Consider the following 27,876-nt stretch of genomic DNA (forward strand, 5'->3'; position numbering starts at 1 on the left):
GATTTGTTTCGGAAAGATTTGTTATTTGAACGAATTTTCAGAAATTCGGATGTATCCGAATCTCCGAATTACAGAAATGACAAATGAAAACGAATTAGTTAGCGGAAGTCTGTACAAATGTACGTTTCAGCAAAGTGACATTTGACAAAAGAGTCTGCAGAAAAGAAAAAAAATTGCCCCAATTGATACCAGACCCTTTAGGCCTGATAGAAATATTAGGTGGGAGGGGGGGGGGGGGGGTTCTTCCTAACATTCCTACCAGGCCTAAAGGGTCTGGTATCAATTGAGGGGGAACCTCATGCTTTTATTTATTTTTTTTAACTTGAGGGGAGGGAGGGGGTTTCTTTCGTCTAAGGTCACAGACTACCGCTAATGAATTTCTCCTGAATACGCATCCCGAAACGAATTGACTTTCGGACCCGAATCCCAAAATAACAGAAAATCCCAATGAAGGCGAAACAAAACTGAACTAATTTTTTGCCGATGCACATGTCTAATAAATACCAATGATAAAATGTATTTGGATACAGTGTTTCGTGATGAAGTAATTCTCAGTCAATCTTTCACAACACTGAAAAAGGAAATAATTGTCCTGGTAATGAAGGGGGTTTAACATACTGGTACTGAGGTGGTTAAAGGATCATTACTTGAAAATGGATCATACAGAAGCGGGAGGCATCTAGAATTTACTTTACAAACCAGCCTAGGGTCAAATTGCCATGAAGATTAGCAATAAAGTTAAAAAAAACATCACCTTTAAAGTGACACTAAACTCAGGAGTTAAATCTTAAAAATAAATTCACGTACCTGAACTATTAATAAAAATGTCTCTTTTGTGTGTTGTGTAGTCACTGCTTCAATGAACTACAATCTCAATACAAATTAGTAAACTAAACATGAGATTGTAGTCCATTAAGGGAGCGATCTTGGAGCGGCGACTACTTTACAACACACACAGGGACCATGGGGAACAAAAGTAGTCACCCTCCAGAAGGAAGGACACCAATATAAGAAAACATTTCTTTAACTCACCATTGCATCCCATTCAGAGAATCCCATCAGAGGAGAAGAAAATGGAAGTAAGAAAGAGAAATAAAACACATTAAACAGAGCTAACTATTGGTCATTCATGTACACATACTGGAAACAGCCATTTTATTGTCTGAACCAAAATACACAGCATATCAATCCACTGTGAGCTGCCGATATCAGACCGGGCCAAAGGCTCATCGATGTCACCGATTGGTCTAAAGGGCTGTATATACTGAAGCTGGCCATACACTGGCCATTTTTCTTGTTCAGCCTAGCAGGATGGATGAGAAAAATGCTTGGTTGCCCGCCTCCATACTAAACAATGTGGATGGGGCAATGCCCATCCTCCCTGCCCCCCCCCCCCCATGCTATTGTATTCTGACAGTACCGAGGGTGCCGCTGTCAGAACACCTGAGCAGTGACTGTAGTTGATTGGCAGATAATTTTTGGACTGACTCTTTTGACAAAAATCGATTGGAAAATTGGATTGGGGGCCACATACTGCTCATATTTTTGGCAGAGTCCAGTCGTGTATGGCCAGCTTGACCCTGCTTGCAAGATGGCCGTCTCCACAATGTGCAATGAAAAGACAGGCTTTAAAGCAAGTGAGAATGACTTTATGTGGGTGCAGTTAAGGTGTTTGCGGGACTGTGATAGGTTTACGTCTGTAAAAGTAAAAGTGCCCACATGCACAATAAGCAAACATGATAAAACAATGTAACAACCATGCGGAAACAAACATATATGGACTTGCTCACATATATGTAAACACAAGGGGTCAGCTCTGTGCAAATATCATACACGTGTGTACACATTCTAATTATGCAATAGTATCATAGAGATACAGTAATACCTTGGTTTACAAGTAACTTGGTTTGAGAGCGTTTTGCAAGACAAGCAAACATTTCTGAAAAATTTTGCCTTGATATACAAGCAATGTCTTGCAAGAAGAGCAAAATTTTGTAGAAAAGCACCACGCGAATAAGGCTGTAGCAGTGTGAGCGATGAGTCTGTTTAACGACAACACAATGTCACATTGGATAGATTCCTTGTTAAGGTTTCACGAAATGAAAAAGATTCCATTGAGTCAAGAGATAGCAGTGATTCCGTTAGTGATAGTGAAAGTCGTCCTACACAATAATCCTTCTCTCTCTCGTCCCCCTCACACCAACCACAAAGGTATGGGTAATTGGTTTATTTGTCTTTATATTTTGTACAGTATTATATTACAGTACAGTATTGTAATCATTTGTATATGAATATTTTTGGGTTGTGGAACGAATCATCTGAATTTCCATTATTTCCTATGGGGAAGTTCGCTTTGATATACAAGCGCTTTGGATTACAAGCATGCTTCCGGAACGAATTATGCTTGTAAACCAAGGTATTACTGTACTTCATTCTCGTTCCACTGACTGGCAGCAGACTGAGAGAACCGTCTCCCTCTCACAAATAACATTTAGAGTGGACTATTTACATACATGGAGTATAGTTCTATTATTGGACAATTGGCAGAATACTTTCAGTTACTTTTCCTATTGCATAAGTAGATGATATCCCTGCCGCAGCATGTCAGGGGGAGAGTTAGCTGCTGTTTGGCACATTATTGTGAGCAAGAGAAGCAAGGTGAACACAAGACTAAAAACCTAATGAAATCGGTTAATTCACACACGGCCTACCTCCCAGCCCGTGATCTGCTCGGGAGCAAAAGGGGAAACCGCAAGAGAAAATAAGGGAGATAAGGGAAGGGAGAAAAGGGTGAAGACAAGAAGACAATATAGGAGAGAAGGAAAACGGTATGACGGCAAGAAAAGGTGATAGGTGAGAAAGAATAAAGATAGAAGCGAGGGAAACAAGACACGGTGTAAGGGGAATGGGAACATCAGGAGAGATGTCAAGGGAAGGAAAGTAATTCGAAGGGAAAAGGAGTACAGTACAGGAAATGAAAGGAGAGATAACAATGAAAGAAAATGTAGACATGGAAGTTTGGAGGGAAAGGAGAAGAAGGTTTGAGTAATAGGGATAAGGTACAGAGACAAGGTGGTGAAATCACAGTGAGAGTACAAAGCAAAATTAAAAAAAAAAGAGGCAGGGGGATGGGGAAGGGGTGGGAATGGAATAGAGGACAGGGAAGACAGAGGGAGGGAATGGAATAGAGGACAGAGAAGAGAGAGGGAGGGAATGGAATAGAGGACAGAGAAGAGAGAGGGAGGGAATGGAATAGAGGACAGGGAAGACAGTGAGAGGGAATGGAATAGAGGACAGGGAAGACAGTGAGAGGGAATGGAATAGAGGACAGGGAAGACAGAAGGAGGGAATGGAATAGAGGACAGGGAAGACAGTGAGAGGGAATGGAATAGAGGACAGGGAAGACAGTGAGAGGGAATGGAATAGAGGACAGGGAAGACAGAAGGAGGGAATGGAATAGAGGACAGGGAAGACAGAAGGAGGGAATGGAATAGAGCACAGAGAAGAGAGAGGGAGGGAATGGAATAGAGGACACGGAAGAGAGAGGGAGGGAATGGAGGACAGGATAAACAGAAGTTAGACGAAGAATACAGGACAGGGAAGGCAGAGGGAGGGTATGGAATTAAGGACAGCAAATGTAGAAATGGGGCATAGAATGGAGGACAGGGACGGCAGTGGAAGGGCATAGAATAGAGAACAAGATAGACGGAATGAGGGCATGGAATAAAGAAAAGGAAAGACAAACAAGATGAGGAGAAGAAGAAAGTAATGGGAAAGTTAAAAAGCAGACATATTTTTAAAGCAAAAAAATCAAAGGTCACAATAGGAAGAATGTAGAAAATAAAACATAGGAAGCATTGGAAAATTGATGGCATGACAATGCATGATGGGATTTAGAGGTGTATGTGTATGCGCATGGCACATATATCAGATCAGCATAATGGAGAAAATAAGAACAGACAACACAGAAGATAGAAGAGGAAAAAGAGATGAGAAAAAGAACACGCATTAATACACAATAACAGTCTCCATTTAATCCCTACGCTAATCCTTGGCACATAAACATGGAATGCCGGACTGCTGAAAGGTGAGCATGTTTGGAGATTGGTCACTAAATTTCTCTGTTTATTAAGTGGTTTAAGAAATACATTTATATACAAATTCTTTGTGAAATGTTAAAAGGGTAACTACTGTTACACAAAATGTTTCCAGACTGCTGTCATATGAAGGGCTTGAAATAACTGTATAATGCAGCAGCCACCAAAAACAATATCCCCTAAACCCTAAAGTGTAACGCCAATTTGTTTTCACTTTGGGTAGGGTGGAAGAGAGTCTGTTGGGTATTTATTGCTGTCTGTGTCCCTGTGGTGGGATTCCCCTCACTTCCTTTCCTAGTGACATTGGCCACAAAGACAGCAACTGAGGAAATATCTCCTCAAAATGGACAAATAAATCAACAAAACCTAAATCCAAAGAGAGGTAAAGACGAGGCTCTGGATCCTATCCTTAACCAAAAGAGATGAGGTTCTAAATGGAGCCCAATGGCTTAGGTTTGGTGGCTCTCCACAAAGTTGTGTCCCCCAAGGATCTGTCACCCAAATTGAGTAGCTTAAGTTTAGTTGAACCAGAAGGAGCACCAAACAAACATGAGAGTCTTAAAACGTTTGTTTGGTGCTCCTTCTGGTCCATCGATAGAGCAACCAAACCCAGATAGCAGTCCTAACGCTTTCCCTCTCTACTAAATGTGTTGCTGCTGCTGTTTTTATTTTTTTTAAGGGCTGCCCACTTCCTGTCCTGGGCAACAATGTTGTCACTAAGGAAGTAAGCAGAATCCTTGCTAGGGGGGCCACAGTCATGAATAAATGTTCTTCCCCTTCCACACTCTATCCAAAATTGAAAAAAGTTTGGTTGGAGTTCAACATTAAGAATAGTGTTCCATCTGGCACCGTTTCCAGTTGGTGGCGCTCTAGGTGACTGTCTAGCTTGCCTATTCCTAGAAACAGACCTGTTCAAAACAGTATCGATCAGAAGGGTCTATGTTGGGTTGTCTGATGCTGCTCTAGACATTGAAGGAGTCATCTAATGTGTATAGGCACAATATAGCTGGAGGCGGGTGGGCTCTTTGTACATGTTTTATTTATGCTCACTAGGTGCAGGTAAAGAGCAAAAAGAGTAGACACACCTGATTGGTGATCTTGTTGAACGCATCCTGTAACTTCCCATGGACCACGGCTAGCTTCTTGTAGTCCCGACTTGCTTCATAAATGGGTATGAGAACTTTATAGACTTCATTCACTGCCTCAAACAGCCCACCCTGCAGGAAGATGTACATCTAGTTAATGCACATTACATGTACATATCTTCAGCTAGAACAGTGGGCTTTCAGAGCAAGCCCGGGCAATGAGTAAAACCGTTCCTTGAGCTACTAACACTATCCAGAAAACACAACCGGGTCGAGTCAGAATAGCACACGCAGCTCTATACGGAATCTGTAGGAGGACAGGAGGGTGCTTCCTGAAGCCTGTCCTATGCAACTTCATCTCCCTCTGCTTCCAGCATCACAAACCTCATTCAGATTTTCAAAGTAGGTTGAACTCTACGTGGTGTGAGAAACTTCATAGTACTGGAATTTTATGTTTTCTATCAGGCTCTTGTGTTAGAGCCAGGAAGAAAGTGTTCCAGAAATACCAGCAGATGTGTTCCAGGAACACTAGGTTAGAGACTGAAGGGAGAGGGGTGGAATGATGAGTACAGCAATGTCTGGACCACAACAGAGCTGCTCAGCAGGTAGGCTGTGCACTCAGCATTCATCTCAAGGCTCCAGGAATTCAAAATAAGATTTTTGTACTCCCTGTAAAATTCCTTTTCTTAGAGTCCACTGAGGGAGACAGGAAGTCTTTAATATCATAATTTTGCCACCTACAGCAGCAATCAAATTAAAGACCCCTGATTACACCCCTTTGAGAACGCTGTTCATCTGTCCTGACTCCTGAGATAATATATCATACTCTTCTGACATACCAGAACATATAAACGTATCAGGTAGTGCCAGCTGACTGGCCTGTGCAGAGTACCGGTCCAAATTTATATCTACATTTTTTCTAAACATAATTTCGTCAATTTTTTATATAAAAATTACTTTAACCAATGAGTGTTGTTCCTACTAATCCTGGAAACACTGCTACCAGACTGGAAACGAAAAAGGAATTCTATTGCCACTGAAATCTCTGGTTTTGTCTTGCGCCCATTACTAGTGAGGCATCCTTGGTGAGCAGTAAAGGACCGAGCCCAATTACTGTCATGAATAGGCGCCCTCTGCCAACCATTTCTGCTGCTGCACTGGTTATAGTGTCAATACATCCTATGTACCCCCTCACCATAGACAAGCTTGCACACGCTTGCTCAAGCAGACCAACGAGCCCGGCCTCCGTGAAATACTTCCCAGTACAAATTCCTTCTTCATCTGGTGAAACTACATCATCTGACACAGCGGACTCTTCCAGAATGTTGGAGGAGATGCTCTATGGGAGGACAGACCATTTTGTAGAGATTATACACTGGTATACTTTGGATGAAGATGATTACATGGTCAGGTATAAGACCAGTCATTACCTGGAAACTGACACATCCCACTGGCAGGTGCCTGGCGTCCTCCAGCATGCTGAGATACTCCGACACCAGAGCCGCCCCATGTACCAGGCAGTGTGCTGCCTCTGCGTGGTTCGCCCGCTCACTGTGCTTGGCGGCCATGTTTTGTAGCCATGTCAGACGCAGATCTGGAGAGTTCTGATAACCCTTGGCAATTCTACAACAGAAGAACAGGTGGTGAAGAATGCGAGACCTTAATACCATTAAGGAATTAGCAAGGCACACGATCTACCATGTACCATCCAAAGCCCATATTAACGGGCAGCAACTGACCCCACTAGTCCTTATCAGATGTATTTTCTATCTTGACTCTCCAGACAAAATGGCTGCCTTTATCACATGCGGGCTACAGCTGTGACAAGGCTAAGAATATGTGTGTGACTGTTGAAAACGCATTTGAACTGGGAATTTTCAAATTGATTTGACGCCTTGGATAACAGGAGCAATAAAATCATGACTTGTATACACCACATGCCTTTAGGTCAGTGTCAGAGCATGTGTACAGAAACAAAAACAGAGAGGTGAGAAACTGCAGGAGGGAGACATTCCTAGAGATAATGAGCTCATCGCAAACAAAACAAACTATAGGCAAGCTTTTAGAAGCATGCACATGTAAAAGGATCCTGAGATGCTGTATCCAATGTAACGCTTCACACATTGAGCTCAGAATATCTTGGAAAACAGCATGCAGGCTTAAAGTATAGCAAAGGAAATTTTAACAGGTTAGGCCCACGATGGCCATTACCCACTACATACAAAATCAGAAAAAAAAGTTTTGTCTTTGGATATACTTTGACCATTAGGATAGTTCTCTGTGGACAGTGACCAGAGTGTGGGTACACATGTGATAAACACTAGAACACGTTTTGTAAGTAAAACTGGCGGCTCGCTCTCACCGGTACATTAAATCCATCAACATCTCAGGGTCTTCTAGATGCTCCTTCATTTTCACTGTGTCTGTTAGGATCATGTGTAGATTGAATACCAGATCCTTAACCTGCAAAAGAACAGCCATTACAGACATATCTACTGCCCATAATAAAAAAAACTAATTGTAGCCAAAGTTGGATTTAGAGCAAGGAGTATATGTGTGCTGCATTACTTGTTCTGGGAATGTGGTGTCTCTTAAATCCAGGTCCTCCTCAGAGTAAGTCAGGATGGTCTTCAAAGATCGTCGTAGGTACTCCTCGCTGAACGTGTGAGAGGTCCCCACCAATGAAGATAGGGACATGGTGACCTGCATCTTCACACGGGCAAAGTTCTGAGCCAAGAAAAGAACGAGTCAGCCTGTAACATTCTAAACCCAAACTATACCTTTTGCCTCTGTCTATGGTGCCCTCTAGTGTTAAAGACTGATCACTGCCAAGTTTGTACGTTCACACTGGATCTTTGAGGATCACTCATTGAGGTGCAAGTAGTTGTGCAAGGCTTCCATGGAATAGAAGCAAATACATCAGGGTACATTATATTTTCAATAGCTGGCCTTTAAGTGTATCAGCCCCGCTATGTCTTTGAAAGCATCACACAGCTTTTGCAAAACCAAAACTCCAACCTGTGGACTACTTTTTGAGTCCTCTGATATACTGTATAAGCCACAAAAGTGCTATCCACAAGCTGGTGTTCTGGTTTAGTTAAGGGCATGTGGCACTGAAAAAAACATTGGGTAGATCACTCACTTACATGTCTGCCTATGTACAAGTAGCTCATATCTGTGTGATAGACATCAAGACCACTACAGAGACCACCACAAAAGGTCTCTCTCTCTCTCAAGAATTGAAATAAGATTGCTATCACCAATTAATATATGACTCCTACTCTATATAATTACATAGCAAAGTGGTTGTGTCTATACAGCGTGTGTATGAGGAATTCTTCCAATTCAAGTCAATGAAGACATTTCATTCAAGCCACTAGCAAAACAAACCCGCTGCAGAAATAGCTGACACAGGGAATTCAAGGGGACATGCAGTAAAATTGTAATCATCTTATTGTGCTCCACCTAAAACCTTATATCTGGGGTTCTCCTTAAACCAATACTTTCTGATATTATATAAGTTTATAAACTAGTATTTTCTATTTCTATATGGTTGCAATTACAGGATGCATCAATGACACAGGCTTGCTGAGCTGAAACCCAGCGCTGCCAGCATGCTTGTTGCCCCCCCCTCCCCCCACACATAAAATAATACCCCCCCCCTTATTACCCCCCCACACACATAAAATAATACCCCCCCCCTTATTACCCCCCCACACACATAAAATAATACCCCCCCCCTTATTACCCCCCCACACACATAAAATAATACCCCCCCCCTTATTACCCCCCCACACACATAAAATAATACCCCCCCCCTTATTACCCCCCCACACACATAAAATAATACACTCCCCCCTTATTAAACCCCCCCCCCACAAAATAATAATACACTCCCGACCCCCCTCACCTGTTCACGTCTTTGTAGGGAGGAGGCTGTGAGGAGGATTGATCCCTGGTGATCTACGGGTGATTAGTGAGGTCAGCTGCAGACCTCACTAATACATCCTTGCTTTCGGCCGGAGCTCAGAACTGTCAGAGCCCTGGCCGAAGGAAGCCGGAGCTGACAGGAGCAGCTCTACGGTCTGCATTCGACACAGATGCAGAGCGGCTCCCGCAAGTCAGGTACGCGGTCTGCGACTGCGTGCCTGACATGTCAGCTGGCTGCGGGCCACATAGTACCGGCTCGCGGGTCTGGTACTTAGAGACCCAAATTTCCACTCGCCCTCACTTTTTTTTTTACTCGCCATACGCGAACAGGCGAGTGGAAATTTTGAGGCCTGAAAGACACTACTCATTTATTATAGGTTCTAACTGAAAAGCCGTCATGACAGTAATGGCAAATGGGTGACTGACAGAATGCAGTGTGATAAGAGAATATAAACAGAAGAAAGTTGGTGTCACTTACATTTCCAATCTCAAAGTTTTGTCTCATAAGGAGGTAGAGGGAAGCGCTGGCATGTGTCCGAACGCTGCTGATACAGCTGCTGCAATGGCGCAGGAGGCGGAGACAGAGATCAGAGCACAGTTCAGTGTCATCTTCAAACAGCATCTCTGGAAACTGAGCAGAACCAAGACAGAGGGGTTGGTAGAATAATGGAAAAGATCAGGATTGGGACAGAAAGAAGACGGACCTCTCAGTGTAAGCACATTCTGCATACGTACCTTGCACACTAGCGCCCTCTGGCTGGTGAAGCAGTGTTGCAGATACAGGGCACTCTGGTTGCAGCCCATGCTGTGTAACAGAACCTTCAGCACGCCTCCCAAAATGCTCTCCTTCATCTCAGACAGCACGACTGTCTGCAAGGCAAAGACACATCTTAGCACAAGGTCTACCCCTATCTATGATATAAATCAGTGCAGTCACCATGCATCAGCAGTCATACATGAGCCGTGCCATTGCTGCCTGGGTGAGCTGCCTTATCATTTTACCTGGACAATGATCTCCAGTGTGTCAAGTACCACCAGGTTAGCCTCGGCCGCCATATTTCCATCGACTGTGATCTCAAGTTCTCGCTCTGCATGTGTCCTGAAACAAGAGGAAATCGGGTATCTGCCTGTGACCAGACTGCAGTGTGTGGCACGTGTAGTTATGGTAATCAACAGCAAACAAAAACTTTTCAGGCTTGGAACAACACACAAATCACTGGCACCAAACCTGAAAATCATTATGTTCAGTACATCATTACGCATGTAAAAACTTTTAGACAAAGTGCACTTATTTTCTTTTGCCCCCCTTCCTGATCTATGCCACCCTCCTTAGATCTCCGTCTCCTGGCTGAGTTCAACTCTCAAACCAGGAGACAACCCCATAGAAGTCTATGGTGCTGTAATGTGCAAGTGCGTCCAGCAGAAGGCAAAATGTGGAGCTGGGATTTAAATAGTGGAAATGTGCCCACTGGATTTCGGTAAGTACGGATGTGCGGAGGAGGAAGGTGGGATCATTTAGGACAGGGGTGGTGGGGCAAAATTAATAAGTGCACTTTGTTTTAAAGTTCACGTATGCTTTAAAGCTTCTCACTTCTCTGTCTTCTCACTGCTTGGCTTCCACTGCGTGACGTTCTTTCTCCATCGTACATTTTCTTGATTACCGAATGGGCTGCGCTCTGCAAAGTAAAGTGAGGACAGGTAAGAAAAGATGGAACAAACAAAGGAAAAAGACTGGAAGGGGAAAAAGATAAGAAGAGATGATAAAATATGAACTAGTTGAGAAAAATGGAAAACAAGAGAGAAAACAGGAGAAACAAAGAAGATGGCTAGATGGATAATGTTGGACTGGGGTACATGGGGTCCACCAGGAAGTCTAGTTAAGATAGCTCATCAAAGGATTAAAATAACTATACCATGTATACACAACAGTCTAGATTTTAAATGCATCAGCTGCAACATTTTCACATAAAAAGGGAAAAAAAACATGTGTCAGACAGAAGAAAGGTCACACCAGAGCATGGGTAGCCAAACTTCGGCCCTCCAGCTGTGGTGAAAATACAGATCCCTTCCTGCATCTGCCTCTGGAAGTCATGCCTGCGTCAGAGTCTCGCAATGCCTCATGGGATTTGTAGTTTCACACAGCTTGGGGGCCAGGGTTTGGCTACCCCTGCACTAGAGCATTCTCTTACTGATCTGACATTGGCTGATGGATGGGGTAGCCCAGAGGGAAGAGCCTGTTTTATGACTAAATTCTTACCCAAGCCCCAATATGATCGATTCACCAATAAGAAATAGAGGGGAAGTAGGTGCTCTGAGATGTCTCTCTAGACATTTGGACAGCCCAGGGCTGGATCTTTGGTGCAATATATTACAGTAAGATGATAATGGCGATGATGAGTGAGAAACCGATTCTTACCTCTACTACGTTTCACCATATCCTGACGGGCACCAATGGTGCCAAGAATGGCCTCCTCCAGCCGAGCCTTCATATCGAGGGATTTCTTAAACGTCAGACTGTTAATACGTTCAAATGCCTTTTTACCCTGAAGAATGGGGAGAAATGAGGAGGCAGATTGGTGTATAGAAATTCTCCAAGCGTTTCTAGAAGTACAGTGTCTGTATGAAGCATAGGAAGCTCACCTTGTACTGGAAGCAGGATACACACACACTCATCAGTTCCAGGAGACGGGTCAGTTGTGCTACAGACAGGCTGGAAAACCAGCGCTGCAGACAATCTTGCTCGGCGTTCTTCAGCACCCAGAGTGCACACACCAAGAGATTGCGGCTGGACTCCGCAGAGAGCACACCACTGGTGCGCATAGGCTAATGAGAGAGAGAGAAAGGATATTTTGGTCTCACTGTGTAGATGGAGAATTAACTCTCTACCCTGATTTTCTTTAAAGCTAAACTCCAGACACAGCAGTTGCAGTTGCCTTGTAAGTTGGAATAGTTATAAAGCAAATAGTAAATGTTACTTAAAAAACACTTGAGATAAAAGCGGCCATTCTGAGACTAAAGTTTTATACCACGTTACCGGCTAGCTTCTCATATCTCGTAGGGACTTAAATGGTAAAAATGTGCTGCCATGCTTGCTGGTTATGTTCCCATCCGCCATGGAGCTTTCAGGGATCTCCCCTCCCCTAGGGTGTTCTGACCCCTCTCATACTCTCCATGAAATACAATACAAATCTAATGAGGGGAAGTGGGACTCCTCGGCGTGGGAACTCAAGCACAGGGATCGTGCCACTAGAAGACGAAATAGAGAGGTTTAATACTTGGCACAGTCCAAGACTCACTTATTTCGTTATACATGTGGAAACGTTAGAACCTCTGTCAACTTCTTATTGCTGCCTGTGTCCCTATTTTAGCGATTTCTCCCCACGTCCTGTTTATTTGAGTGTCAGAAATTGCAATGGTGCAAAATCTCCCCACTTCCTGCTTATTAGAATATCAGGCAGAACAGGAAGTCAGGGAAAACCCCCCAAAGGTATCACAGGCAGATACATTTTGTAGTAGAATGAGGAAGGAGTAGAATCTCTGTCAGCATTTAACTGCTGTCTCTGTCCCTACTGGGGGAGATAATTCTTCCTATTCAAGTGGCAGGCCAGCTAATTTCCTCTATGAGGACAAACAGACCATTGAAAACCCTTTTGTTATCTACCTAAGTTTGGGTTTGAGTTGCCCTTTAATTAAATTAAGTGGATTAGTGTTCCAGCATCTTTTAAAATCGCTACCATACACTTTAGATACACAGAAGAAACAATGCCAATAAAAGGAATATGGATGAGCAACGGTATGAGTCAAGGATGGACTCTTCACTCACAGCTTGCGGGAGAGGGAAACTTGTCGTCTTCTGTGGGGTCGGTAATGGAGACCCAGCGATTGCCATGGCCACGGTCTGACTGATGGTGCCGCTGTCTGAGTCCACTTCGTCTGCCATAGCGGAGGCATGACGCACCCTCTGGGAATGTGGCTCTGCTAATAGATGATGGGAGTGTTAGTGTTGTACTCACAACCACTCTCATATTACAGTGTAACAAGTGTACCCATCTGCCAGGACATCAGGAAGGTTCTAATTCTTTATTTAAAAAATGAATTGCATAAAAGACCTTGGCTGGCAATAAAGACTTTAGCTAACAAGTCGTAACACATAAATATCTCTATCAGGGCTAGACAAATCTCATGAGCCAGGAAGCCAATGCTCCTTACAAATGACAGCTGGTGCCCGACTTTTGAGGTTTTCTGTAGTTGTTTTTAATGGAGTTGGCAACTCCTGCCGACTCACGTTGTGGAGTGGAGAGACTGGCTCCTAAATTCTATTTTACTTTGTTCACCCCTGACACAAACACTATGGACATCTTATTCCAAAACCATGGACACTGAATATGGAGTTGGCTGCCCCCCTCCACCTCTTTGGGGCCACAAGTCTTTGGAATGTGTCAATGGAAATCTGTGCCCATTAAGCCAAAAGATCACTTGTGAGGTCAGGTACTAATGTTGGATGAGATCTGTCTCACGATTGGCATTCCAAGTCATACTAAAGATGTTCAGTAGGGTTAACGTCAGGACTCTGTGCAGGCCGTTTGAGTTCCTCCATGTCAAACTCATCCTAACCATGTCTACATGGGGCTGGCTTTGTGCACAGGGGCACAATCATGCAGGAACAAAAAATAGCCTTCCCCAAATTGTTGTCACAAGGTTGCAAATGCACAAATATCTAAAATGACATCTGAATATAATCATTTGGAGATGTGTCCACGCAGCGTATATTTCTGAACTCTTCAGTCGTACTGTATCAGGGACAATGCCAAGACCAAGGACTGGCTGCACGGAAGGTGGACAACTTACAGGCTGCATCCACTATAACAGCATGAAAAAAAATCTCCAGTTTCCCTTTACTTTAGTCAACTGGTTCGCCTTCAGCGCTATAAATCAAATGTCCCCTTTAAATATAACGGCTTAAATTTGTCTGTGAAATCAGGCCTATGAGGGGAGCTGGAAGGAGCCGCGAATCTCAGTTCCAGGAATCCATCTGTCAAAGGCCTGGCAGCCCCCGGAGGTGACACATGTCTCTGGATCGCGGCCTCTCGGCTTATCAGTAAAGTGTGTTAAATGGATATTCACCCGTGAAGTCGTATAGATGGGGGAGAGTTTCCATGACGATGCCAATCAGAGGGAGATAAAGACGGGAAATGCTCTGCTTGACCGCCAGCTCGGAGTAGCGCGGGTCCATGTCGTGGCTGCAGAGGAGGTTGTGCAGAGTGCTGATAGATTTCTTCTGGAGAAAGAACACCCTGTGTGGAGAGGAAGAGTGCCTATGTTTGTCTAGTTCATTTATATCCAGCCAACAGTGTACACCATGGGATACAAAACAGATGTACGAGACAATACATGTCAATGGAGAAGATCAGAGAACTGATAAATGAGAGATAACGTACTCATCAACATTAGATGGCAATAAGAAGTTTGCTTTATTCTAGAAGTTGGAGCAGTTAAAGGAGAACTATGAGGGGAGTGCTTTTCACTCACCTCATAGTTCTAGCCGACCTGTGACAATGAGACTGTCACAGGTCGGCTCAGTAGATCGGGAGGTGAGCGAACACATAACGGCGTTGGCTCACCTCTCGATCCTGTCACGGCTCTCTGTTGTGACAGGGGAGGGGCTGGATTCCCCCCTCCCCGCTCCGATCCGCCAGCGCTGACTGGCGGAACGGACGGGGGAGGGTACAGCTGGCTCTGCCTCTAGATAGGCAGAGCCAGCTGTAAGTCACGCAACTGGGCGGATCCCGGCACAATTGTCGGGATCCCCTTCAGCTGCGGCGTCTCAGTATACAGCTCGCGGCATACTGAGCCTAGGGTGACGGCAGGACGCTAGTTTGTGTCCTCCTGTCACCCTAAGGAGAACTATGGGGAAAGTGCAGCTGGAGCTGAAACATTTTTCTTTTAGGTTTGGATAGAAGGGTTGGAACCCGTTTCTGGTGTGGTCTGTGTACCTACTGGAGACATTTCTGACAATTCCTGTCTCAATGACCACACTTGACATGAGGGAAATCACCCCAATGGGTACACAAACAGTAATAAACAGCCGCCATATTTCAGTAGTGGGCAGCAGAAAATGATGCACAAGCAGCTATGCCCATAGCATGAGAGCAGAGACAGGACATACGTCGTTACAGGAACTCACCCTTCCACGTCAGGCTCCAGTATGAGTGCCAGTTCTGCCAGGATCAGACCTGACAGGAAGTGCTGCTGTCTGAACGGCACTGACAGCTCAAACATATTAGTGATGGTCTTGTCCTGGGCTGGACTGGAAAGCATGGAGCTCTGAAGGACAAAGAAAAAAAGAGGAAACATTTCAGAGATTCTTAATACTGCTTCCAACAGCTCTAACTAGTCCTTAGCATGTAAAGTATATGTTAAGCCGTATGTTATTTATATAAAGCTTTGAGTGAAAAACGTTTGGTGAGATTTCCGCTTCACTTCCTACTCTGGATAGGCGACACTAAAGGAGCGCTTAGATAGGTAGGAGGAGAACCACGGGAGAGCAACAGAAGGTGAGAGAGAATCACTCCAAAGTGAGGGACATGCCCTCTTAAAGATCAGTCACTGGAACGAGTGTCCCCATTGGAAGACGTACCTCTTATTCGTGTTCTTGTGACATCATTCTCCCAAAATGCTGCTTTTGGGCCTTTTAAAGTTCCTGAGAAGTTTCCTATAGGGTGGTATTAGGGCACTGTACTGAGCATTTTGATTAAGTGTGCAGAGGCCCTATGGGTGCCCCGGTAGCAGAAGCCCATTTGCAACTATGACCTAGTTTTAAAGCCTCTGTTTTTCTGTTGTCTCCCACTCCTGCTATGACCACAGCAGGCAGGGAGTTTGGAAGAAAACCATAGGGGTCTCTGAATGAATCATATGTTCCAAAAAAGAAACCACTAGATGGCTCTCAAAGAAATACTGTATGGCATGCCCACTATGGGATTCTCAATAGGAAAAAAAATACAGCACATATATAGGCAACTGACAATAGCTGATCGCCTTTTAGTCAAGTTCTCAGATTATTACAGCCAGCCTGTTGACGTGAGACCTCCCTAGGGACCAGGACAGCTGTAAACCCCACTAACCCGAAATGAAGAAATACATTCTGACTGGTGTTCTGTTTGAATTAGCACCATTGTACCTGAGATGTGGTGGAAGAGATGGAGGGCGAGGGAGAATTGGGTGGTGAAAGGCGGCTGCAGGGCAGGTTTAAGGGGACGTAATGTTCATGCGAGCACACGATGCGAATCAAATCCATACGCAGAGAGATCAACACATTCGGGTTCTGAGCCTTTGACAATTTATTGTTAATCTGTAAAGCAGAAGACATAAGTAGTGTCATACATAACGTGTAAGAGGTCTTGGTTTAAAAGGGATGCAAAACTGAACTGACAACAAAATACATTTCAGGGGCATCAAAAGAAAACGTGTGCAAAGCCTTGCAGTGTGCTGACTTTAGAAAGCAGCCACAGTCTGACTAGCAAAGCCTGTCCATTGCACGCATGCAGACCCTTACTCTCTGTGCTGAAGCCCCTAAGTAAGACCTATAGCTCTACAACCAGAAAAGCTCATGCTCCATGCTGAATGGAGAACGCTAGCTGTGACTCCGTAGGGGTGTGGCAGACCTCTGCTTCTTTTCAGGGAGCAAGGATACCTCCCTGCACCATGCTGGCAGGAGACAGGCTTTTCTACTTAGGCTGTAGTTGTTTTCAAAAGAAAATAAACTAGGAAATGGCACAATTTTGTTTTGATGGATTGGGATTTAATTTTGCGGATTCAAACTGAAAAACTTAAATTAGGTTTTTATTTTTGGAACTTTTATCACGTATAAGATGCAACATTGTCAGCAAATTATTTATTTATTACAGCTATTTATACAGTGCCGACAATTTATGCAGCGCTTTACATACTGCACATTCCCATCAGTCCCTGCCCTCAAGGAGCTTACAATCTAAGGCCCCTATCTCACATACATACGAGGGCCAATTTAGACAAGAGCCAATTAACCTTCCAGCATGTCTTTGGAGTGTGGGAGGAAACCGGAGTACCCGGAGGAAACCCACACAAGCAAAGGGAGGACATGCAAACTCCTTGCAGATAGTGTCCTGACCGTGATTCAAACCAGGGACCCCAGTACTACAAGGCAGAAGTGCCCGTTGACCTTCACAGCTTTAGCCAACCTTTAAGTCACAGCACCATGGCTCAGTGGTTCGCTAAAGCTATAAAGGTCAAGGATGACTAGCAACACTGATTTGTCGCTGAAGTGTGAGAGATAACCAACAACAAGGTGCTTTTGCAGCTTAGCAGTGGTTAACGTCTCAAAAATGAGCATAGAATCAATGCTGCTCAGTTGGAACGGTCTGCCCATCGACATCCACAAAAAAAAACCCAGTTACACTGAGTGGCGACATGGAAAGCTGTTTGCTGAACAATGTGTAACTTTTATAAAGAGCACTGGATAAATCTCTGAATAAGGAAGAACACCCTTCAACTGAAAAAAAATACAAATGAATGTGACAAACGCCAGTGATTCTACTATGTTTTACCTGTTTATAATACGAGCGTATGAGGCCAAAGACAAAGCTGCGATCCATCAGGGACAAAAGATCATTGAGGAAGAAAGCAAGACTGATGTTAATGCGTTCAGCCAGCTCAGCATCCTGTCCGGGAAGAAAGACGTACATATAGTTATAGATGATTAATGGAAATATGACTGGAACCCATCAAGTACAGCCTCCCACAATCCCTGCAGCTTCAGTCAAGAAAAAACAAAACCTCTGGAGCCAAATGGTGCCAATATTGCCACACAGAAGAGGAAATTCCTTCAAGACCACCCACCAAGGTTAGAGAACTCGCTCCTTGGATCACAATATGGCTCTCTCACCCTTTAGTTATAGTAATACTATTAGTTGCATGAAAGTCACCCAGTCCTTTTCAAGTCAAGAAACCTTTTATCACGTAGCCACTACTACTTACATTACTGTATACTCATTCATATAGCTGCCAGTGTCATCTCTTTATCTACAAGTAAACTGTGCACAGAAACTCAAAACTCAATAAAACTTGCCAAACTGAATTAAACTTTTGTGTGCATGTACACTCTAATATGCGCACACAAGTTTTCATGGGACATGTAGTCCCACAGTCAGTGCATCGGGGAGTAATAGTGTGTGCACTCCAAAAACAGGAAGTTGGGGGGAAACAATTTTTGAAAATACTAGATGGATTTTCATGTGCAATCATTTTTAAAGGGAGGGTTTATTAACCCTTTAAATTTCAGTATCATACAGCTAGGTATATGCGTTTTTCCTATGCAAAAGATGTGTGTGTGTGTGTGCGCACGCTCACAAGTCCCAGCACTGACTCACATCAGTGTCTGTGCAAGGCCATTCTGCCTGTCCTATTGCTACTTCCCCCCCAGATATTTAATGGCCATGATAGCCCGGGGTACATCATAAACAGGCATCTAATGTCTGTGGGTAGCACAGGATTCCCACACACGTTAAATGATTGCTGCCCCTTGTGGGTGACTACAGAATGTGAAATCCTCCGGTCTGGCCATTATGCGACTATCGGAGAAAACCCTTGGGCCGCCAAAGTCTCAGGATAAAATTCATACAGCACCAGGGATGTCTTCCTATGTGCATAGCAATGCCAAAGTGATCACAAGTGTTTATTTCTGAATTTGTTCCATGCAACAGTGTCGGAGTCAGTTCTCCTGCCATCTTACATCTATGGGTTTCTTTAATGATTTCCAGCAGCCCTGAAGTTACACAGTGTTCCCTTACATAATGGGAGCTAAACACATAGACATTAAAAGTTATACGCAATGAAATACTTTAAGATAGAGGAAAAAAAAGAAAAAAGTAAGATCAATGAGCACAATGTGTAGGACCTTGAGGTATCGGCTGGCGATCTCCGTGCAGACGTTGCACACCAGGGCGGATATATCATCTACAAATCTCTCTGGGAATCGCTGTTTTCTGGGTGCGTCCAGCCGCTCGGAGTTATAAAGATGCAGAGACATGCTCTTTGTCTAAGGATGGGAAAACAGACACGCTCTAATAAATCTGGTACATGTACAAGGAAAATGAGGACAACCAAAACTAAAAGGAGAACTTTGTTTTATTTGAATGTGTTTTATTGCACTGCTGCAAACTCTTGACGCACTCCCAGCTCTTCTGGGATATGGGAGGAGAAGGCACACTTCCTTCCCACAGTGCAGCACTAAGCAACCCACAGCCAAGCTCGAGGACTATTGTGCGCCAAGCTCGAGTACTGCTGTGCGCCAAGCTCTAGGACTACTAGGCACCAGGCTATAGGACAGCTGTGTGCCAAGCTCAAGGACTACTGGGCACCAAGCTATAGGACTGCTGTGTGCCAAGCTCAAGGACTACTGGGCACCAAGCTATAGGACTGCTCTGCGCCAAGCTCAAGGACAACTAGGCACAAAGCTATTGGACTGTGTGCGAAGCTCAATGACTGCTGTGTGTAAGCTCAAAGGACTGCTGTGCGCCAAGCTCCAGGACTACTAGGCACCAAACTATAGGACTGCTGTGTGCCAAGCTCCAGGGCTGTTGTGTGCCAAGCTCAAAGGACTGCTGTACGCCAAGCTCCAGGACTACTAGGCACCACGCCATAGGACTGCTGTTCGCCAAGCTCAAGGACTACTGGGCACAAAGCTACAGGACTGCTGTGTGCCAAACTCCAGGACTGCTGTGTGCCAAGTCAAGGACTGCTGTGTGCCAAGTCAAGGACTGCTGTGTGCCAAGTCAAGGACTGCTGTGTGCCAAGTCAAGGACTGCTGTGTGCCAAGTCAAGGACTGCTGCGTGCAAAGTCAAGGTCTGCTGCGTGCAAAGTCAAGGTCTGCTGCGTGCAAAGTCAAGGTCTGCTGCGTGCAAAGTCAAGGTCTGCTGCGTGCCAAGTCAAGGACTGCTGTATAAAAGTAGTAGTGGCTCATAATTGAGCCTATGTAAATAAGAGTTTTTCAGAAAGCCTAGATCTACACAGGGTATTAAGGGTCTCCAGCATGTCTTGTGGGGGGTTGCAGTAATGAGGCGCACTCTTCCAGCTTCTTGCACCCTTATACAGAATCACTTTTAGTTTACAAAATTTTTCTAACATACAGGAATACTTTACATCTGAAATCCACACTACACAAAGACAAATTCACCTCCTTCTGTCTATCGCATTCTCGGCAGACAGTCTTAGCTTGTCCCGCATATTCTTCTATTACCTCTCCACCACTTACCATGAGCTGGAAGAAGAACCAAGCTTGACTCAGAGCTGCTTCTCGGACTGGAGTGCCGCTCACCACCCACTGCAGGGCCAGTTCTTCATGCAACAGCTAGACACAACAAACAACTGTCAGCCATAAAGAATAAACCCACCAGTATCATGTACGACTTAATGCTCCTGTGTCCTACCTAGATGGTCACATTGACATCCTTTACTGTGGTGGGACGGACAGACTCCATGTCACATAGCTTCCCATGTCTGTATCACCCTGTGGTGGGAGGACAGACTCCATGTCACATAGCTCCCCCTGTCTGTGTCACCCTGTGGTGGGAGGTACAGACTCCATGTCACATAGCTCCCCCTGTCTGTGTCACCCTGTGGTGGGAGGTACAGACTCCATGTCATATAGCTCCTCCTGTCTGTGTCACCATGTGGTGGGAGGGACAGACTCCATGTCACATAGCTCTCCCTGTCTGTGTCACCCTGTGGTAGGAAGGAGTGATACATTTTACTGCTTGTCAGTAATTCTTGCTAACATTCACCTGAACCTTTGAAAGCTAAATGTGAAAATAAGAAAAATGTTCTAAAAACACAAATCACGTTAGTACCAGGCAGAATCATATTAATAGGCAAATGAATGAATAAAGCCAACATGCAGTATTGCTCACTTTGTGCTTTAATTGTCTGGAAGCCTTAAAAACATTAGTTTCCAGCTGTAATGATTCAGCTGCACTGGCTCCTGGAGCTCTCCAGTCCTAATTCAGCATCATTACAAAGACCTAAAGAAAACCATAACACGCATCAAACAGCCAGAGCAAATACCTTTTTAGCAGTGAGGCGAGGCAGGGTGGAGGACACTTCCCCCTCCACGTAGGTGGACATGCGGTTTGGACTTCGCTCATTGTTCTATGGAGAAGTTAAAAGGTGGCCGTAGGAGAGTTTAATGAGGAATGGAAGAGAAGATGGAGGTGGGAAACATGGAGGGGTTAGAGACAAGAAAGACATATGAATGACAGCCATATGACATGCAGAATAAACTACAGAATCGCTGAATCTTGGTTTAAAATGGATTCCCAAGATAAGTGCAAATCCTATGTAACACAATGAGCTTTGTGCGTCAAGGCGCTTTGTCATAGGCAGCTCTTTTATTGCCATTGCAGTGCAAAGCAAGACACAGAGCTGCGGTGCAATTCGCTTTTTTTTTGGCATTTCTTTACACATATAATGGGCACGATTAACATGCATAAGTGCACAAAAGTGCCATACATCCTCCATACAGATCTGAACTATCTGCATACTGTTGAGTCAAGTATCAAAACTGTAAAGCTTCTTCAACCCGTGAGCATTTTTTTGCATGCATAGTCCATATCCTACCTCTTACTGAAAATATAACTCTTGGGGATCTGAAGATGTTGATAACCACAAAGACTAGCAAATGTCACAATGGGTTACAGATAAAGGAGGAGATGACTACACAGCTACAGGTAAAATGGGTGCAAGACTGCTGTGCGCCAAGCTCCAGGACTACTAGGCACCAAACTATAGGACTGCTGTGTGCCAAGCTCCAGGGCTGTTGTGTGCCAAGCTCAAAGGACTGCTGTACGCCAAGCTCCAGGACTACTAGGCACCACGCCATAGGACTGCTGTTCGCCAAGCTCAAGGACTACTGGGCACAAAGCTACAGGACTGCTGTGTGCCAAACTCCAGGACTGCTGTGTGCCAAGTCAAGGACTGCTGTGTGCCAAGTCAAGGACTGCTGTGTGCCAAGTCAAGGACTGCTGTGTGCCAAGTCAAGGACTGCTGTGTGCCAAGTCAAGGACTGCTGCGTGCAAAGTCAAGGTCTGCTGCGTGCAAAGTCAAGGTCTGCTGCGTGCAAAGTCAAGGTCTGCTGCGTGCCAAGTCAAGGACTGCTGTATAAAAGTAGTAGTGGCTCATAATTGAGCCTATGTAAATAAGAGTTTTTCAGAAAGCCTAGATCTACACAGGGTATTAAGGGTCTCCAGCATGTCTTGTGGGGGGTTGCAGTAATGAGGCGCACTCTTCCAGCTTCTTGCACCCTTATACAGAATCACTTTTAGTTTACAAAATTTTTCTAACATACAGGAATACTTTACATCTGAAATCCACACTACACAAAGACAAATTCACCTCCTTCTGTCTATCGCATTCTCGGCAGACAGTCTTAGCTTGTCCCGCATATTCTTCTATTACCTCTCCACCACTTACCATGAGCTGGAAGAAGAACCAAGCTTGACTCAGAGCTGCTTCTCGGACTGGAGTGCCGCTCACCACCCACTGCAGGGCCAGTTCTTCATGCAACAGCTAGACACAACAAACAACTGTCAGCCATAAAGAATAAACCCACCAGTATCATGTACGACTTAATGCTCCTGTGTCCTACCTAGATGGTCACATTGACATCCTTTACTGTGGTGGGACGGACAGACTCCATGTCACATAGCTTCCCATGTCTGTATCACCCTGTGGTGGGAGGACAGACTCCATGTCACATAGCTCCCCCTGTCTGTGTCACCCTGTGGTGGGAGGTACAGACTCCATGTCACATAGCTCCCCCTGTCTGTGTCACCCTGTGGTGGGAGGTACAGACTCCATGTCATATAGCTCCTCCTGTCTGTGTCACCATGTGGTGGGAGGGACAGACTCCATGTCACATAGCTCTCCCTGTCTGTGTCACCCTGTGGTAGGAAGGAGTGATACATTTTACTGCTTGTCAGTAATTCTTGCTAACATTCACCTGAACCTTTGAAAGCTAAATGTGAAAATAAGAAAAATGTTCTAAAAACACAAATCACGTTAGTACCAGGCAGAATCATATTAATAGGCAAATGAATGAATAAAGCCAACATGCAGTATTGCTCACTTTGTGCTTTAATTGTCTGGAAGCCTTAAAAACATTAGTTTCCAGCTGTAATGATTCAGCTGCACTGGCTCCTGGAGCTCTCCAGTCCTAATTCAGCATCATTACAAAGACCTAAAGAAAACCATAACACGCATCAAACAGCCAGAGCAAATACCTTTTTAGCAGTGAGGCGAGGCAGGGTGGAGGACACTTCCCCCTCCACGTAGGTGGACATGCGGTTTGGACTTCGCTCATTGTTCTATGGAGAAGTTAAAAGGTGGCCGTAGGAGAGTTTAATGAGGAATGGAAGAGAAGATGGAGGTGGGAAACATGGAGGGGTTAGAGACAAGAAAGACATATGAATGACAGCCATATGACATGCAGAATAAACTACAGAATCGCTGAATCTTGGTTTAAAATGGATTCCCAAGATAAGTGCAAATCCTATGTAACACAATGAGCTTTGTGCGTCAAGGCGCTTTGTCATAGGCAGCTCTTTTATTGCCATTGCAGTGCAAAGCAAGACACAGAGCTGCGGTGCAATTCGCTTTTTTTTTGGCATTTCTTTACACATATAATGGGCACGATTAACATGCATAAGTGCACAAAAGTGCCATACATCCTCCATACAGATCTGAACTATCTGCATACTGTTGAGTCAAGTATCAAAACTGTAAAGCTTCTTCAACCCGTGAGCATTTTTTTGCATGCATAGTCCATATCCTACCTCTTACTGAAAATATAACTCTTGGGGATCTGAAGATGTTGATAACCACAAAGACTAGCAAATGTCACAATGGGTTACAGATAAAGGAGGAGATGACTACACAGCTACAGGTAAAATGGGTGCAGAGGGCATGCAGAGAGAGGCTGGCACATGCAAAACACAAGTAAGAGGAAGTGCCACCTGTCGGAGCTCCGTGTTGGAGCTGGGCTGGGCCCGGCGCTGCACCGATTTCGGACCACCTGGACAGTAAGCAGAGTTCACCCAAGAGTGAGAGCGATCAATACCCTGCAGGAGAGAGAATGCCCGGGAGAATAAAGGGGTGAGGACTGGCAAAGCACCCAATACAGATGTCACTGGAAGGGGAGGAAACAAAGCCAGGACATACATCCAGGAACAAAGCACAGGTAGTGAAAGAACTCAGGATATAAAAGAATATAAAATACATGTGTACAGAAAAGAAACAAATATTTATGCCCGGGTATAATTAGGTATTACAAGGAAAAAAAATAAAAAGCACATAATCAATCACTTATTTAAAACAAAGTACAGGACAATGCTAATCTTTTCTAGGGATCCTTTAGGGAGGTTTACTTACCCCTAAACAGCCAATCACTCCTTGATCAGCCTAAAGTGCTCTGATACCTTCCCAGCAAATTAAAACATTTTAACGAAGGAGGAAGGGAAAGGTAGGTACTTTTTATGAGGTGGGTTTGTATACCATCTGAAAATGAGATCTTAAAGAAGAACTCAAGAATTTAAAAAACTTACCCTTGCAGTGGGGTTACCCCCGCACTACAAGGGGTAAATGCTGGTTTTTGTCGAGATCTACTTACCCGATCCTAGGTCCCCTTGGGCAGCTAAACCAGTTCATGCAGCTTCATTAGATGTGACGTCATCAAATATAATATAGCTCTATTGACTTGCATTAGACGTGAGGACGCCGAGGGGCATTATATTGCCAGAAGGAGAGAGGTGAGTTCTAACTGCGACTGGACTAAGGATCAGGTGGGTACATCTGCTTTATTTGCTTTAATCTTCAACAAGTAAACTTCAGCAGCCATGAACAGAAAACCCCCAACCAGCAAAAAACACAGGAACAGCTTCCACAGCCTGAGAATTCTGACAGCATTAGATAAACAAATTATACCTTCCCTCCCATGATCTTCTGCACCTCCTCGTCATCCGTGGATCCCGGAGTGCTGGTCAAATCGGGGTTACTGTTACTAATACTGCGGCAGCGGGAAAGGTTGAGGCTGCTTGGCCGCCCCGTGGCACGGGAGAGAGTAGCTGAATGAACTGTAGACGAGGCTGAAGCATTGGCCAGAGCTGAGACAACAAAGAGATGAAATAGGAAAACAATAAGAAATCTTGCCCAAGATGATCAACAATAAAATTGTGCCAATACTAAGAACAAGATGGAAACATTCATTGAGACATAACACCACGTCTAACTAGAAATGATCATTCACATTTACAGACCGAGGCTGTGGGATCTTTGCTGGTGGGATCTGCCTGCTAACGTTCTCAGTAGGCTAGAGTCTCACTACATGTGCACCATTCTCTATGCTACAAAAAACATTGGATAATTCAGCAGTAAGTGAAGTGACTCCATCCTTATAACCACATAGGTAATCAGAGCCGAGAACTCAGGTGCAGAGATACTGTAAACCAGAAGCTTCTAGAGATTCAACCAGAAACTTCATGAGATCCAAAAAGCTTGTGTGTCTTGAGGTTCTCCATGACCTCCTTTTCCTTTTATAAGCTGCCCAAACCTCTCCCCTGCCAGCTGCCAGTACCTGAAAACGTATTAGACTGCACTGAGCAATAAATGACAGCCCTGACACCGGCTCATGACACTTCAAAGTTCAAGGTGCTTGGGGAAGAATATGTAAAAAAAAATTTGGGTTTTTCCCACCCGTAGTATTTTAAATGACAAGGGTCGGGGAGCGGGGGTGTATTTATTTATAACAGGTATTTATAAAGCACATTCACATCAGTCCCTGCCCTCAAGGAGCTTACAATCTAAGGTCCCTATCTCACATGCATACATACAGGGCCGATTTAGACAAGAGCCAACTAACCTTCCAGCGTGTCCTTGCAGTGTGGGAGGAAACCGGAGTACCCGGAGGAAACCCACGCAAGCACAGTGAGAACATGCAAACTCCTTGCAGATTTTGTCCTGCACGGCATATAAACCGGGGACCCCCAGTGCTGCAGGGCAGAAGTGCTAACCAGTGACAGTGAGTGCATGTGACTGCCACAGGTCACAAAAAAAATCCATAAAGCTAGAAACGTTACAATCTGACTGTACAATCTGCTTTAGAATTAACAATATCTATGCAGTGTGGAGGCCAAAATGAATGCAAATTGAATTGAATGTTCAGGTAAGAACTCAAACAATATAGATGTTGGCAAATTTAAAGGAAATAGTAGAATCAGACTGCAATGTGTGTGACCAGCTTTTAGATTGACAAAGCCGTGCAAAAGATGATTGACTGACTAACCCTCCAACTTCTGCATTCTCATTCCTTCTGTACTGCAGGATGATTAATCAATGAAATAACCAATGCAGTTATATTGGAGGTATTTTCAGTTACACAGAGCTAAATATTGATGATTTTAATGCAGTACAAACTCCTAACCTCTAGATGGCAGCATCACACCTGACTTTATTTTTGGGTAAATAAGGTCATATTTCATAAGCTGCAATAACCTCATAACAACATTCCTTATGCTACAACATGCATAACCATGAGTAAACTCCAGGTCCTAGTAATTCAGTGACATATGGCATGTGCCTTTTCAAGCAGCGCTGTTGCTGACACTTACAGCTGTGCAGCTGGGCTGGCATGTCGCTGGGCAGGTGGAAAGCATAGTGGAGATAGGACGCCAGGAGGGCATTCCTGCCATGTTGATCTTGACAGGACTCCAGAGTGCGATGGATCTGGCTTACCAGTAAAGCCAACACCTCAAAAGCTGCTCGGCCTAAATTCACTGTAAGAGAAGATGAAAAGGATTCAATGGGTAAAATAAGAAGAATCTGTTGGAAGTTAACTTGATCCTGTAATGTTGCCATGCAGGGCAACGTAACAGGTTCTCTTTAATGCTACTAATACATATCTTACCTTCACTCCCCCACTGTTCTAATTGTCTCGGGGGAAGTAAAGTGACATACCTAGTACTTCCGGGTATGGAGGAGCATACGGCTCACTATCATGAGTTATATGCTAAGGCACTGTCACTTTGCCCTGAATGGGCAAGGTGAAAATGTCTCTTTAAAGTAATATTGCAGCCACAGCTTCCCTTTTGTTGTGGATAGAATTCAGAAGAGTTTTTATTGCTATGTGTATACCCATTCAGGAGGATTTCCCTTCACTTCCTATTCCAGTGACAGAGGTCAATATAGACAGCAAATGAGAGAAAAGCTCTAAAACAGACAGCAATAAAAAAACTTTAACAGAATTATTATAATTTATATCACGGCGACTTTCTATGCTTTACATAGTTGCACATTCACATCAGTCCCTGCCCTCAAGGAGCTAACAATCTAAGGTCCCTATCTCACATGCATACATAGAGGGCCAATTAACCTACCAGCATGTCTTTGGAGTGTGGGAGGAAACCCACGCAAGCACAGGGAGAGCATGCAAACTCCTTGCAGATAGTGACCTGGCCGGGATTCGAACCCGGCAGAAGCGCTAACCCTTACGCCACTGTGCTGACCATTAGGAAGTGTCAAAACCTCTACCAAGGGTTTATTGCTTTACAGATGCCTGCCGGGAAGATTTCCTCTTCTGATCACCAGAAGAGGAAATGATGAAAGAATCTCCAATGGGGTATAAGACCTTTATAATGCTTTAATACGAAAAAAAGGTTTCGCTAGAATGACACAGCACAGCGAG

At 44.4% G+C, this 27,876-nt stretch overlaps 1 protein-coding gene across 1 annotated transcript in view; it reads right to left on the reverse strand.

The window, feature by feature from the left end:
• Positions 1-27,876, reverse strand: part of LOC108798867 (dedicator of cytokinesis protein 6-like) — a 74,624-nt gene that overhangs the window by 5,528 nt on the left and 41,220 nt on the right. Inside the window, exons 20-42 of the mRNA XM_018570674.1 lie at positions 26,804-26,968; positions 25,122-25,300; positions 24,155-24,259; positions 23,423-23,506; positions 22,614-22,709; positions 19,044-19,184; positions 17,695-17,808; positions 16,290-16,460; positions 15,297-15,436; positions 14,237-14,406; positions 12,936-13,087; positions 11,753-11,935; positions 11,529-11,655; positions 10,704-10,788; positions 10,115-10,211; positions 9,848-9,982; positions 9,591-9,743; positions 7,751-7,909; positions 7,545-7,645; positions 6,613-6,805; positions 6,378-6,521; positions 5,183-5,314; positions 2,712-2,726 (exon numbers count right to left, since the gene is read on the reverse strand). Of these exons, the coding sequence (XP_018426176.1) occupies positions 2,712-2,726; positions 5,183-5,314; positions 6,378-6,521; positions 6,613-6,805; positions 7,545-7,645; positions 7,751-7,909; positions 9,591-9,743; positions 9,848-9,982; positions 10,115-10,211; positions 10,704-10,788; positions 11,529-11,655; positions 11,753-11,935; positions 12,936-13,087; positions 14,237-14,406; positions 15,297-15,436; positions 16,290-16,460; positions 17,695-17,808; positions 19,044-19,184; positions 22,614-22,709; positions 23,423-23,506; positions 24,155-24,259; positions 25,122-25,300; positions 26,804-26,968 (3,041 nt within the window). The remainder of the gene's footprint in view (positions 1-2,711; positions 2,727-5,182; positions 5,315-6,377; positions 6,522-6,612; positions 6,806-7,544; positions 7,646-7,750; positions 7,910-9,590; positions 9,744-9,847; positions 9,983-10,114; positions 10,212-10,703; positions 10,789-11,528; positions 11,656-11,752; positions 11,936-12,935; positions 13,088-14,236; positions 14,407-15,296; positions 15,437-16,289; positions 16,461-17,694; positions 17,809-19,043; positions 19,185-22,613; positions 22,710-23,422; positions 23,507-24,154; positions 24,260-25,121; positions 25,301-26,803; positions 26,969-27,876) is intronic.

This window comes from Nanorana parkeri, unplaced genomic scaffold (genome assembly GCF_000935625.1).
Source record: "Nanorana parkeri isolate BGI_ZX_2015 unplaced genomic scaffold, ASM93562v1 scaffold1570, whole genome shotgun sequence".
NCBI lineage: Eukaryota > Metazoa > Chordata > Amphibia > Anura > Dicroglossidae > Nanorana > Nanorana parkeri.